The sequence below is a fragment of the Scyliorhinus torazame genome, chromosome 17 (assembly GCF_047496885.1).
Source record: "Scyliorhinus torazame isolate Kashiwa2021f chromosome 17, sScyTor2.1, whole genome shotgun sequence".
In the NCBI taxonomy this organism is placed as follows: Eukaryota; Metazoa; Chordata; class Chondrichthyes; order Carcharhiniformes; family Scyliorhinidae; genus Scyliorhinus; species Scyliorhinus torazame.
The window spans coordinates 174,431,599-174,446,657 of NC_092723.1; the positions used below are offsets into that span (position 1 = coordinate 174,431,599).

General features: G+C 44.5%; 2 protein-coding genes across 3 annotated transcripts in view; one reads left to right on the top strand and one right to left on the bottom strand.

Moving 5' to 3' along the window:
* The window catches only part of txndc11 (thioredoxin domain containing 11), a 109,117-nt gene extending 94,669 nt beyond the window's left edge, over positions 1–14,448 (top strand). Inside the window, exons 10-13 of one of the 2 annotated variants that reach the window (XM_072481699.1) lie at positions 700–812; positions 3,188–3,268; positions 11,960–12,562; positions 13,871–14,448. In XM_072481699.1, coding sequence (XP_072337800.1) covers positions 700–812; positions 3,188–3,268; positions 11,960–12,557 — 792 coding nt within the window. In that variant the 3' untranslated portion in view covers positions 12,558–12,562; positions 13,871–14,448. Of the gene's footprint in view, positions 1–699; positions 813–3,187; positions 3,269–11,959; positions 12,748–13,870 lie in introns of those variants that run through there. The other variant, XM_072481700.1, reaches the window with a different exon arrangement.
* LOC140394435 (stannin-like) lies at positions 12,793–14,170 on the bottom strand. The gene has a single exon (XM_072481701.1). The coding sequence runs from the start codon at positions 14,168–14,170 to the stop codon at positions 13,910–13,912; it is 261 nt and encodes an 86-aa protein (XP_072337802.1). The 3' UTR covers positions 12,793–13,909.
* Positions 14,449–15,059: the final 611 nt, after the last annotated feature.

Here is a 15,059-nt window from a genome sequence, read left to right on the forward strand (position 1 = left end):
GAAAAAGGTGTCTTGAACTTTGGGAACAGTAGCTCCTCCTTCCCCTATGGCCCGAACAGATAGGTAGGTGCAAGACAACATATTCATATTGGGTGCAATTCACCCAAAATATTACTGTCTGTGGGTGGTTTTGGTGGGGATGTTTCCCACTAGCTTTTTGGGTGATATCTGTATTCACGCACACTTCAGCTATTTTTCTGGGACTTGGGGAGTTCCTCATCGGTCAATGCCACACACAACTTTTTTCTACATTGGGGAACTAAACTCGCCGGCCAGTCCAGCTCCTCAGAGATCAGGGCACCAGTTTGAAAGGGTGCCCTGATCTCGAGGTCGAGGGTCCCCCAAGCCCCACCCACGGACAGTGTGATCCCTGCAGACATGGGCAACATCCCCGCCCCTCAACCCTCTTGAGAGGCCCCGTCACTGAACGTTATCGTGAGCCCCAACACCCAGGCATGAGGGTGGACCTGCCCCACAACCATCCATCCTTGTCGGTATCACCTCTTAAAGTGAGCATTCCTGCTATGGGGAATGCTAGGCGCCCGGCGTGAAGGCCGTTTTGCGCCTCTCCCGCTATGCACTCAGTGCAATGGGATCAGCGGCAGGTGCAGCGCGGTGGGAAAAATCACACCCAATGTTTTGGTTAAAGCCTTTGGCTGATACCATGCTGACTTGTTACCATTGTGTTTCCCCTTGCAGAATGTCTTGCTACTCTACTACACTCAGTGGTGTGGATTTTGCACTGTTCTCAATCATGTGCTTATTCAGGTTGCTCGTCTCTTCCATGCCAATGATGGAATCGTAATAGCCAGGTAAGAAAGTAGTTTCAAAACAATATTTTATATATTCCCTTGCTCTGCTTTTTTTTTTGTATTTTGTTGCCTGTTTGTGTGTCTGTCTGCCTGTTTCCCGCAACCCCCCGATTACAGCTACTCCGGCCTCATCACTGCTACCAAGATATCCTGTCGCCTTATTTCAGTGCGTCTGTTTGATCAGCATTAATGAAATACATAAACTATTTGTGAGACGAACAACCCAGATTGGTATCAAAATCTTATTTTACACAAACTTTTGTCTCACAAGCTTGGTTTTAGTTGTGTTTTATGTTCCATTTCTGTCTTATTGGGGTGTGTGAACTTCCTTTTGAGATATTATGTACTGACGATGGGAAAGGGCCAGGAAATCGATATGTGTAGTCCTGTTTTGCTGGCTGGCTTCTGTAATTTGTCCTTTGGCAGACCAGTTAAAAGGCCACATCCCACGACTGTAATATTATTTCTAGAAATTATGGTAATCTTCAAAGATGTAATCAACTTTTTTATTGGAATGGTGTGGGTCCAGGCATTGAGGAAAGGAAGAGGTTAGCGTTCTCTAATATTGTCATTCTGAAAGGCAGCACTCAGTGGAGCCCAAGAAGATGGTGAGATTAAACTAACTCCAGAGATTGAGTACCGATGTGGTATTGAGAAAGTGCTGCATTTCTGATGTGCTGCCTTTCAAATGAGCTAGTAAACAAAGGCTTGCCTGTTTTTTCAGGTAGACGTTTAAAGTTCCAATGACACTGTGTTTTCCCAGTGCTCTGTTCAACTCTCTTCGCCTGCTCCAGTTTATTAACTAGTCATCGTGGTTCACTGGGATGAACAGAACAGCCGGCTCATTTCTCTATATAGCAACTGTTACACTTCAAAGGATTCGCAGCACGTGCGGTGCGTTGAGACTTTTGAGAGATGTAATCAGGACAATTATAAATGCAAATCAAATTCTTGTGCATTCTTGGAGATGATTAGTTACTATGGGCGGGATTTAACTAAATGGGAACAAAGTCTCCTAGATCACAGAATTTACAGTGCAGAAGCAAACGCTTTTAGACACATGTTTGAGAAACACAGCGCTATAAAAGAACACCCGGGTTGGATAGGGGGCCTCAGCGGGGGCCGGGGCCGCTCATAGCCCCATTTTGTACACTGAGGAGTTCCGTTCGTTGGAACTATACCAATCCCCGACCCAAGCCCCAATGCACTATGGGAGGGCTTGGCACCTTGGCAGTGCCAACCTGCCCAGGTGTCACCAGCAGTGACGATGTGCCACCCTGCCCAGAGTACATGCACCTGAGGGCCTCCGATCCCCACAAGTGCCGTTCCGTCCGGTCCCCATTTGTGGAGACCAGTTCTGAAGGTCTCCAAAGCGAAGGGGGTAGATCCCAACGCCTCGGGTACCTCGGGAAACTGCACATTAACGTGAGACTAGCTGTCTCGCAATAATATGCAGATTTGCCTAAACGTAATCCCCCCCCCCCCACAATGGGTGGGATTTACATTGCAACGTCTCATGAGATCGCATTAGATCTCGTGAGGCGTTGTGAACTGGATAGATTCCGGGAGCGGAGTCTCCTGGCTTCTATCGACCACGCTGCGCCACAACGAGCTGCTTTTCAGGTGCAGCGTGGCCATTCGACCGCGCCCTATATCTTTCCAGGTTTTGTACTCCATTTCCAAACTGTGTGTGGTGAAATCATTAAACTTATTTGTTATAATAAACGTTTAAACTTCAAAAACCTTCAAGTGTTCAGCATCCCACATTGCCTGCTTAAAAGTACAGAATCTGGCTCTTTGGTTTATATGACATATGATTATTTAGCAGTACTTCACAGATCAGCCAACATGGCAATAATTAAGCTATTTTTAGAATGAACTGTGCCAGGAACATTTATTCTGTGAAACCCTGTACGGTGGACCGCGGTGTATTGAGTTTTACGGCTGCATTATCATTTAACAATCTCTTCTTGTAAATTAAAAATGAATTAAATAATGTCCATGTACTTTTTATTTAAGGAAAGGAATGTCACAAATTGGTGAAATAAAACAAAGTAGTTTGCCGAAAAGTTTGCAAGAAGTACTTTTTTCAAGCAAAATAATCTTTAAAGCTGTAAGTCGCTAACTTTCAGCGACCTATGCCATCAAAGGATTTTGGAAACAGCTTCTTGCAAAGACGTCCAATGCATTGTACTGTACAGCAGCACATTTTCTTCCAGAAATGTATTCAAATGTATTCAAATGCTACAAATGTATTCATCAGTGTTATTTGAATTTAGCACTTGTCCAGAAGAAAATTGGATCCTGATTTGCTTTTTTTTAAGTGCTCTCTTTTCAAAGCCCATTCACTCAGTTAGTTACTCTTGTGCTTTCAGAATCAATGCTGCCAAAAATGACCTTCCGTGGGAGTATATGGTTGACCGATTTCCAACTGTTCTGTTTTTCCCCAGTAACCGGTAAGGTACAGATAAACTACATGTATTTTTATTCTGGCTCGTTGCTTACCTTTTGTACAAATCCTTCCAACTGTAATGGCCTGGGAGTTTGAGTTTACCATTTCTTATGGCTTGTCCATGTGTGATTGCCAGTCAAATTATGCGCCGTTAGAGCTCCTACCACGTCGAGAAAGCCTCCTGCTAGGGTGGGCATCCGAAAGCACTAGCACTGGCTTCCATAAAGACTTCTGGGTAAATTTTCTGGTCCTCCCCGCCATGAGAGTCGTCATGAGTGGGACCTAAACCTTTGACAGGTCGTTCAAAGGTCGGTTGACCTCGGGCGGGAATTTCCAGTCTCGGGTCAGGCGAGACCGGAAAATCCCACCCCTTGGCTTTGCATTGGCAACCAAGGTCATGGATAATTGACTCAGTATAGATGCAGTTTGATTCACAGGGTCTAGCAGTTAGGGGTAGAGGGTGCTGTATTGGTAGTCTGTGCTCCATCGGACTGAGGCTTGGTACTATCTTGCCTGCAGTTTCCTTTTTTTTTTTAAGCATAACTTATATTTCGATGATAAGTACCAAGAAGCATTGAACCAAGGAGGTTGGGTTTTATGCAGCCAGTTAAACTGATTTGAGTTGCTTGATAGGTTTTCTACTTCAACCAAATCATCTGCTATTGATTTGTCGTCTTCGCACATCTGCCTTGCGAACATCTCTAAACCAATTCTGCTCTTGCTATTGATTCCTTCGGTATTAACTTTTTTTGAACAAGGTTCCTTACCAAACATAACCAAAAGGATGTCAATCATAATTTATTTGAACTGCTGTGTGTTTGAAGTGCCTTGCAATGGCTCGCTCCCCTCCCTATTTAAAAGTGTCAAAGAAAGTAAGAGCTGGCATTTATACATTGGCTTCACAACTTCAGGATATTCCAAAGCACTTTCAAGCCAATCAACTGCTTTTAATTAATAATCTTTATCGTCACAAGTAGGCTTACATTAACACTGCAGTGAAGTTGCTGTGAAAATCCTGATGAGCATTATTATCGATGTAATGTGACATGATTATTTTGTTGTGTTACAACTGCAGGAACGCCACTAGGGAATTACTCCCAAAGTATCAACTTTGGCCCTGGTGCCATTATGTTGAATTCATTCATGATTTGGCCTCCCCAAGTTATGCATTCCACAAGGCCGATTAGGCTTTTCACTACTCACTAAGTCTGCAGCACAGTAAACACAATTCACCATTGGGCTGTACGTGCAGACTCAGCACGAGGGGTTTATTTTCAGTCACTATGTATGTACAGCTACTTTTCAAACTGCAGGCATCATGTGCTATTGGTAACTTTGTGCATCTGTTCGTCATCCTGCATCGTCAGCAAATATAATGTTTGGTTGAAAATTGCTGACTTACTTTTCTCTCCCCCCCCCCCCCCCCCCCCCCCAAAAAAAACCCCAAAACTGCATACTTGAATCCATGTGGAATATTTCCAGCAAAGATCTTTATAAAATAACTGAAAGCTCAGCTGTAGGCAGCTGTAGGGGAGTATATCACATGACAATTACATCACCCTTCACCGTTCTCCTTCATTCTGTTTATTGCATTGAATCTAAGAAAATTGTCGATTGCTTGTTCCCGATGACCCTAGCCATAAAAGGATTCGGAACAGCAGCCCAATTGAGTATTCCTTTCCAAGTTGGAAATAATGTGGGGAGGCAATGGCGTTGTGGTAGTGTCACTGGACTAATAATCCAGAGACCCAGGGTAATGCTCTGGGGACCCCGGTTGAAATCCTACCACGGCAGATGGTGAAATTTGAATTGAATAAAAATCTAGGATTAAAAGTCTAATGAAACCATTGTCAATTGTGGTAAAAGCCCTCTATTCCTATAGAGGTCCTTACCTGGTCTATATGTGACTCCAGACCCACTGCTAAGTGTCTGACTCTTAACATGCCCTCTCAAGGGTAATTAGGGATGGGCAATGAATGCTGACCCATTTTGTTAGAGAGCTATGGGTACAAAGAACAAAGAAAAGTACAGCACAGGAACAGGCCCTTCGGCCCTCCAAGCCCGTGCTGACCATGCTGCCCGACAAAACTACAATCTTCTACACTTCCTGGGTCCGTAGCCTTCTATTCCCATCCTATTCATGTATTTGCCAAGATGCCCCTTAAATGTCACTATCGTAATTGCCATGGCGTTGAAGAGCATACGTCTAAATTCCTTATCCCTATACATCTTCCCTATTCTGGGCTCAGAAATGTCATCGGATATGCCCCCTAGTAATTGACCCCTGTACCCTGGGGAAAAGCCTCTGACTATCCACTCTGTCTATGCTCCTCATAATTTTGTATACCTCTATCAGGTCGCCCCTCAACCTCCTTCGTTCCAGTGAGAACAAACCAAGTTTATTCAACCGCTCCTCATAGCTAATGCCCTCCATACCAGGCAACATTCTGGTAAATCTCTTCTGCACCCTCTCTAAAGCCTCCACATCCTTCTGGTAGTGTGGCGACCAGAATTGATCACTACTCCAAGTGTGGCCTAACTAAGGTTCTATACAGCTGTAACATGACTTGCCAATTCTTATACTCAATGCCCCGGCCAATGAAGGCAAGCATGCCGTATGCCTTCTTGACTACCTTCTCCACCTGTGTTGCCCCTTTCAATGACCTGTGGACCTGTACACCTAGATCCCTCGGTACATATCAGCAACCTCTTGATCCTACTGTTCCTAACTTAAATAAACCTGAACCTGAGAGGTCTTGTGGAGTGGATAAACGACCCTGCCTTTGAAGATCGGGGTTTGAGTCCCACCTGTCGGCCAAGGAAGGTGCGTTCATGACACCATCAAACAGGTTGAGGGTATCTTTGGAAGGAAACCGGAGCACCCGGAGGAGACCCACGCAGACACAGCATCTGCATATCTTACAAACGTGCCAATAGCTGACGGTAAGAGCGGGAAAGACTCCTGGTCAGCCACCACTTGATGTGGAGTGACGCCTCCACAAGCTATAAGCTCCTAGCGACAAGCTAGTGACCTATTCTGGGAATTACTAGCTATGGAAACAAACAAAAGTCTGCCTTAGCCCACTAGATATGGGAAGAGAATTGGAATTAGGAAACCTTTTAATTTAAAAGATGCTGCAGAGGCTTTTAACAAAATGCCTCTCTTGAGTATATTGTAGTTTGTAAATGGGTTTTCACTATCCTTTTGGAGCACAGTCAATACATTGTACAAGGTCAGCCTGAGGTAACTTGTACTCCACTTCCTCTTGTGAAAGTAAAGTCTCCATCTGGCCGCTGCTTGTCATCTTCCGATGACATTTCTGAGCCCAGAATAGGGAAGATGTATAGGGATCAGGAATTTAGACGTATGCTCTTCAACGCCATGGCAATTACTAGAATTAAGTGAATCATTCTACAGCCTAAGTCTCAATACTGTCTTGTCTTTAACAGGAGCTACAGTGAGACAAGAGGATCTCTTTCCTTTTGCATTATTAGTTATGCTATTTCCATTGTAGACGTGTAGGGGCAAGAGGATAAGTAATGTAATCAACCAAATGCGCTGCAGTATAGTATTTCTTGAGGATCATCCATGATTTTTTTTTAAATTCCAGAGGACTGTTTATAATTTGGAAAATGAGCACAAAGTGAGATGGAGGAGGAAATAAATGCTACAAGTACACATTTGAAAATAATTACAGCAGTGGCAGAAGTTAACTTGGCCGTGAAATGCAAACAAAGCATTTGGGATCCATTTGAAAATCAGGAAGTTTGTGTTAAAATTCTTTAGAGCCTTGGTTGGAGAACATTTAAAAGTAATGTGCACATTTCTGGATGTCAAAGATTGGTTGAGGGACAGGAAACATTAGTGGTGAAGGACTGTTTTCCAAACTGGAGGAATGAATACAGTCTGGTTCCCCGGGGAACAGCATTGGGGCACTTGCTTTTCCTGATATATTTTGTTGACATAGACGTGGTGTATGGGGCACAGTTTTAAAATTTGCAGATGATACAAAACTTGGAAGCATTGTGAGCTGTGAGGCTATTAATAGGACGGCATGGTGGTCAGCACTGCTGCCTCACAGCACCAGGGACCCGGATTCAATTCCAGCCTTGAGTGACTGTCTGTGTGGAGTTTGCACTTTCTCCCCGTGTCTGTGTGGGTTTCCTCCGGCTGCTCCGGTTTTCTCCCACAGTACAAAGATGTGCAGGTTAGGTGGATTAGTGATGCCAAAATTGCCCTTTAGTGTCCTGGGATTTGCAGGGTAGGTGGGATTGCAGGGATAGCCTGGGCCTAGGTAGGGTTCTCCTTCGGCATGTCAGTGCAGACTCGATATGCCAAATGGCCTCCTTCTGACTGTAGGGATTCTAACACTAAATGTCCAAAGGACATATGCAGGCTGTTGGAATGGATGGACAAGTGGCAGATGGAGTATAAAGCGGAGAAGTGGTAAGTGACTCCGTTTTGGTTGGAAGAACAAATATAGGCAATGTGAAATAGAAAGTACAATTCTAAAGGAGGGGTGGATGCTCCAGGAGCAGAGAGACCTACCTGGGGTTATAGGTGCAGGAATAATTGATGGTGGCAGGACAGATTCGGAAGGTCGTTCATAAGTGGGCTTTATCAGTAAAGACATAGAACACAAAAGCACGGAAGTTGTGATAAAACCCGAATAAGACACTGGCTTGGTCTCAATTGGAGTATTGTGTCCAATTCTGGGCGCACATTTTGGAAGGATGAGGAAGCATTAAAAAGGGCACAGAAAAATTCATGAATGCAGATTGACTGGAGAGGCTAGGTCTGTTCTCCTTGGCGGAGAAGATCAAGAGGAGTTTGGTGTTCAAATTTGAGGGGTCTGGACAGAGTAAATAGGGCGAAGCTGTCCCTGTTGCCAGAAGAATTGAGAACCCGAGGACATCAATTGAAGGAAATTGGCAAAAGAAACAATAGTAACAGGAGGAAAGACCTTTTTTTTTAACATCGGTTAGGATCCGGATAGCGCTTCCTGAGAGTGTGGTGGAGGCAGATTCCATCATAGCTAGCTATCAGAAGAGAATTGACCGTTACATGAAGAGAAATTTGCACAGTTAAAAGGGGTGAGTTGCACTTGCAGAGAGCTAGCACAGACAGGATGGGCCGAATGGCAGCCTCACTGTGCTCTAACCATTCTATAATTCTGGCCTCCGTACTGCAAAAATGGCATAGTCACAGGAGAAAATGAAAAAGAAGGTTTTTGCAAGGCTAGTGCCAGAACTGGGGGGGGGGGTTGCAACAGTGACACCGCAACAGGATGACCTAATAGAGAAGTTTGAAATGATGAGATGGACGCAGAAAACATATTTCTAATTGTGGGGGCGATCAAAACTAGGGGTGATAAAAATAAAATAGTCACTAATAAAGTCAGGAAGGTTTCAAGAGAAACTTCTTTACTCATAGTAGTTAGTATGAGGAGGCACGTATTAAAGGGAAACCAGGTAAACTCATGAGGGCAAAACAAATAGAAGGATATACAGAGAGAGATATACAAGGATATGCTGGGAGGAGGTTCATATGGAGCATAAACACTGACATAGATCAGTTGATGTGTCTGTTGAAACTTAATAATGCTCACACAAACATGAGTAGATCATAGAATCCACAGTGCATAAAGAGGCCGCCCGGCCCATCAAGTCTGCACCGGCCCTTGGAAAGAGCACCCCATCCAAGCCCACACCTCCAACCCGTCCCCGCAACCCGGTAACCTCACCCAACCCTTTTGGACACTAAGGGCAATTTATCATGGCCAATCCACCTAACCTGTACATCTTTGGACTGTGGGTGGAAACTGGAGCACCCGGAGGAAACCCACGCAGGCGCGGGGCGAACGTGCAGACTCCGCACAGACAGTGACCCAAAATCGAACCTGGGACCCTGGAAGCAACTGTGCTAACCACTGTGCTAGCGTGCTGCTGGGGAAACTGAGTGGAAACTAAATTGACAGTTTGTTCCCTTTAAAATAAGTTTTCCATGAACCCTAATTATCTTTAGTAAGGTGCAATTTTTGTTTAAGAGTGCCTTTTGAGAAATGGCATTAATCACTTGCATACAGTTTCTGCAGTTCTGTGTCTTAGTCCTTGAGACCAGTGCATATGATCTCCACAAAAAGCAGGATAAATCCAATCTGGCCAGTTTCAATCATCAGCAAAGTGATGGAAGGTGCTGTTGACATTACTACCGAGCAGCATTTAGCGATACCCGGCTCACTGGTCCCAAACATGGATAGAAGAGTTGAATACACTAGCTGCGAGTGAATGCCTGCCCCTCACATCTAGGCAGCATATGACCGACCGAGTGTGACATCAAGGAGCTCTAGCAAAATTGAATTTTATGGGAATCCGGGAAAACTCTCCCTTGGCTGGTGTTGTACCCAGCGCAAAGGAAGATGGCTGTGGCTGGTGGAGGCCAATCATCTCTGCCACAGACAATCGCTGCAGGAGTTCCTCAGGGCAGTGTCCTAGAGCCTACCACCTTCAGCTGCTTTATCACTGACCTTCCCTCCGCTGGAAGATCAGAAGTGGGAATATTCACCGACTCTTGCAGTGTTCAGCTCCATTCACAACTCTTAATGCGACATACAATACGTCTTGGACAACATTCAGACTTGGGCTGAAAAGTGCCAAGAAAAGGTTGTGCCACACATGGTGGACATTGAGCATCTCCAACAAGAGAGAATCTAACCATCCCCTACCACCTTGATATTCAAAGGCATTTCCCTTGCTGAATATCCCATCAATATCCTGGGAGTCGCCATTGACCAGAAACTTAAGTAGACCAGTCGCATAAATATTCTGCCCACAAAGGCACAAATCAGGAGTGCGATGGCATACTCTCCAATTGATTGACACCTCATCCACCACCTAAAACATTAATTTTCTCCAACACTGGTGCAAATTTATTGAGTGTAACAGCCTGCCAAAGCTCCTTCTTCAGTAACACCTTCCAAACGGCGGCACAGTAGCAAAGTGGCGTCACCGCTCCAGGGTCCCAGGTTCGATTCCCGGCTTGGGTCACTGTCTGTGCGGAATCTGCACGTTCTCCCCCTGTCTGCATGGGTTTCCTCCCACAGTCCAAAGATGTGCGGGTTAGGTGGATTGGCCATGCTAAATTACCCTTAGTGTCCAAAAATTTTAAGTGGGGTTACTGGTTTACGGGGATAGGATGGAGGTGTGGGCTTGAGTGGGGTGCTCTTTCCAAGGGCCGGTGCAGACTCGTTGGGCCTTCATGGCAGCTGACCACTATGTCACGAGCAATTAAGGATGGGTAAAAAATGCTGACCTTGCCATCGGTGTTTCAGTTCCTTTAAAGTGAGCAATTTCTGATGACCGCTTAAATGGGTCTTTAAGTATCGACATGAATGAGGAAGCAGATGTGAAATCACTTGCTTTACTGTTGGATATGGTTGAATGAATACAGAAAGCACAGTTTCCTTTGGCAATTTGAGAGAGAATGAAGTACATCATTTCTACAATTGTCCAACTCTATCCCCAATCAGCTATTTCAAAATCACTTGAAATGCATTGAAATAATAGACCTTTGGATGAGTTTGTCCCATCCTCTTGGCTTTTAGTCGGCTCTGCAAACTGTACAGGTGAGAGGTCCCAAAATTGGATTCCATGCTGAGCTTTGCTTGGGTGGTTTTAAAGATAGTTAAAATTGGCACCTTACACTAAGAAGGAAAGTCAAACAAATTTGTATCTAATTTGTATTCAGTAACCTGCGCTGAAAAGTATGTCTGTGTTTTGTGAGGGTTGACTGTGCCTTACTCCACTGAATAGCCTGCTGACATGTATTGTCAAGCATAAACCATGTCCATTTGTAATGTACCAAAGGATTCATAGAATTTACAGTGCAGAAGGAGGCCATTCAGCCCATCGTGTCTGCACTGGCCCTTGGAAAGAGCACCCTACCCACGCCTCCACCCTATCCTCTTTATCCCGTAACCCAACCTAACCTTTTTGGACACTAAGGGCAATTTGGAATGGCCAATCCACCTAACCTGCACACCTTTGGACTGTGGGAGGAAACCCACGCAGACACTGGGAGAAGGGGCAGACTCTGCAGACCGTGACCCAAGTTGGGAATCGATCCTGGGACCCTGGAGCTGTGAAGCAACTGAGCTACCTGTAGAATTGTGTTGCCACACAACCCAATATGATTTCAAGAAAACTTGTTTCATACCCAACCAATTAAACTCGAGAACAGTTTTATGAATTTCAAGGATTAAGAATTCCTTAATCGACCCACCTTTGGAACATTATACCCTTGTGTTGCTGTGTTGATTTCCCCCCTATTGAAGGCATGTCTTTAGCATGACTGGGTCTGTTTTTGTTAACATGCTGTAACATGGAGGAATGGCGAAAAAACACGTGGTGGGACTTTCTGCGCAACCCGTCACTTGTTGGAATCTTGTCCTGCTGATGCCAACGGATTTCCTATTGTATGCATCCCTTGCCGCTGGGAAAACTGTGGTTGGTTGGTGGGGGGGAACGAGACGGACACTAAAAGATCCTGCCCAGGTAAACAGCTGGAAAGTTCCAGGGGAAAAGTAGAACATTCCCTTTTTTATTGGCAGATCAAAAATGGAGTGTTCCAAGTAGAGAATGTTCACAAGTTTACCGTCACGTGTACCGCAAATTTATTTTTGTTTATCTTTTCCAGGAAAGACTTGAGTGTGAAGTACCCCGAGGATCTGCCATTTACTGTCCCTAACCTAGTGAGATTCATCCTGCTGCACTCTCCCCAGATGGTTCACCAAGACCCTTTCCGGTCATGCAACCCAGACTGTATCCAAAAGGCAGCGGCATTGCAGAAAGACCGAATCAACCAGCTGGAGAATGAATTAAAGAGACTCCGTGCAGAGATGCAGGCGTTGCATCAGGCTGAAAAGCAACTGGCTTTGCAGCTCTCTGCCACGAGGCAGGAGGAACACCAACTGAAGCTCCGGAACCAAGCTCTGGAGGCGAAAAACGAGAAGCTCAAACACCACAACGAGAAACTGCAAGACTTGTACAGCCAAAGAAACGCAGAGCTGGCTGAAACAGCAGTGAAACTGGGCGAGATTACAGAGGTGTCTGAGAAACTCCTCAAAGAAAACATTTTGCTTAAAGCGTACATGGCCTCAATTGAAGAAGAACTGGAGGGGAAAACCTTTACCTCCTCGACCCCAGATCCTGTGGAAGAGGAATCTAGATTAACTTCCCATTCGGAAAATGCCGAAGCAGAATCGTTCTCAAATCGCGAGACTCATATATTGTGAAGAAGGTGAATCATGAAACTGCAGAGAAACAAGCCATTTTGCTACCTAACATTTTTTAAATTGCACCTGGAATATTAATTATTCCATATCAGAGTGGGGGAAATCTCATGTGAAGTTTATGAAATCGCAGTAACAATTCCTTCCGACAGAAATGTGATTTTTTTTAAATATAAGAACTGCATTTACCAGGTTCCATTCTTGAACATCTTTCTTGCAGATAAAGAAAAATCTGACGAAAGGGGAAATTCTTTATTTGTTTACATTTGAATATTGCACTAGTGTGAAATTTTGGTTACATTGTAGGTAGAGTAAATGTATTTTTGTAAACTATGAATCATAGGAATGAGGACAAATCTGATCATATAAGGTACCTCCAATCTATCAAGTCATTTTTAAATGAAAACGTTTAAGTACAATTTGACCCCATTGAACATGCATTTAATTAAACAGAAAACTGCTCAGCCACCATCTTAACTCCACCGCAGACCTTCGGGATCACTTGCAGACTGTGACTACAATCTTCTCCGTCATAAGCCCAGACTAGAATCAGTTCAGAAAAAAGTGCTTTTGGCAGCATCCTAGCAGTCCCATCATTTGAGCGTAACCTCCCGTCCACAAAGTGCAATAACAACTCTTGAGTCTTTCATTTTGCGATCCTGTCGAAACGACGGCACCCCCTTTGCCCTTACGGTTTTGTTTTTTAAAAAGCTAACGCAGGATTTAATTTGAGGCGACGTAACTTCAGATAAATAGCCAGTTGAAATAGCTGTGTCATTAGATAAATGATCAGCGACAGTAGTGTCAGACTATAATTTTTACAAGAAAAACTTTCTACCGTAGTTCCGTATCTCTCTTTCTCCTCCCCCCCCCCCCCCCCCCCAACATTGCAACCTAGACTCAACAATAGAATAAGCACTAAAAAGATAAACATTTACAGCAGTTAATTTTGCACTTTAGTATGTAATACTATCCTGTACAATGCAGAAAACTAAAATTTCATACTGTTCTATGCACATTTTGTTCCAGAGATCCACAGGTTCAGTAGGGATGATACGTACAGTCGGTGCTCCATCATCAATATAGGCTCATTTAAAAGGGATTAGAATTCAAGTAGGAAATGCTGCAAAATAAACAAGAATTTGGAATGGCTAGTCTTGATCTTCCGTGATAACATGCAGTTGCAGATCAACAGACTGCTGGCTAGTCCGTGTCCTCTTCTGCTAATTTTGCTATTTCTTTTTAATAAGCAGCTTGAACAGAGACCTTCACAGTATGAATGATTATCCTACAAATGTCTCTTTTTTTTTTTAAAGTCCAAATGACAGAAGCTGGAATGGGGAATGGTAACAGAGTTAGCCATGGCCTTCCGTCCCGTTAGCGGTCAGCTTGGCTTTCCGCTCCACCCGCGGCCCTTTCGCAGAGTACTGCACCAGCAGAAACGGTTCTTTGGTCTCGCCCTCTCCCACGATGCTCTCCTCATCTTCCGACTGGCCTATTCGTTGCAGCCGCAGGTAGCACCAGCAGCCCAGGATCAAGGCACCGAGAGCCGCTATGGCGATGAGGATCACAATGACTGTGACCACCCCGGTGGTGGGGCTGTGGTCCATAGACATGGCAAGCGTCCAGTGTAAGCCTTCCAATTTCAGATTACGAAAAGAGCGCTACTTCAACTCGATGACCGGGTGAGGTTGCTGGAGATGAGATGCTTGCAAAGAAAATCTGAAAGGGGGAGAAAAGTTTTGTTAGTGAGCATATTCTGTGTAGCATGTGTGGGTTATTAGCTGGTACTGCAATGACATTTTGGACACTGGAAATACAATTCGGTTGACTGTCCAGGCAAGTTCCTGACTTTCCCACCATCTTCAAAAATAAATTGTGGGATTCCCCTATAGCTACCAGGTTATTGGGGTTTTTTTTGTAAAATGGGGAGTACCATTATTCTGAAAAACCCCAAGCCTCTTAAACAAAACACGCATTTTAAAAATGTCCTTTCACATACAGTGACAGAACTAACAACTCTGCAAATGGCACTAGAGTTTCTATTAAATTACAGTACTTTGTGACATGCTGTTAGTACCAAGTGATTCAAACCCCCCCCCCTCCCGGCCGCTCGCTCCAGAAGCTAATTAAGACCAAACTGTTCGGAATTTCTGTGACAGCAAAGCAAAGCAAACTGGTCTGGTCACTACTCTCCACAAAATCCAGGTCATATTAAAACAACACCCTTCCTTATATGCTTAATTGCACATTTTTGCTTGTCGCTTATTCCTAATACAGTCTCCAGTATTCGTAACATTCTAGTACAAGTTGTGTGGGGTAGGATTCTGTCTCCAGGTAGTTTTGCTCCTACTCGATGCTGAGGTGTATAATTCCGTAGAAGCCCGCCAAGCCTGCAGCCCCCTGGGCGGTTGAGAGTGTCCGACTGCCCAAGCTGAAGGAGGGCTGCAAAAGGAGCAGATACTGTACCCAAGCAACCCAACCTTTCCTCCTTTGAGAAAAAGA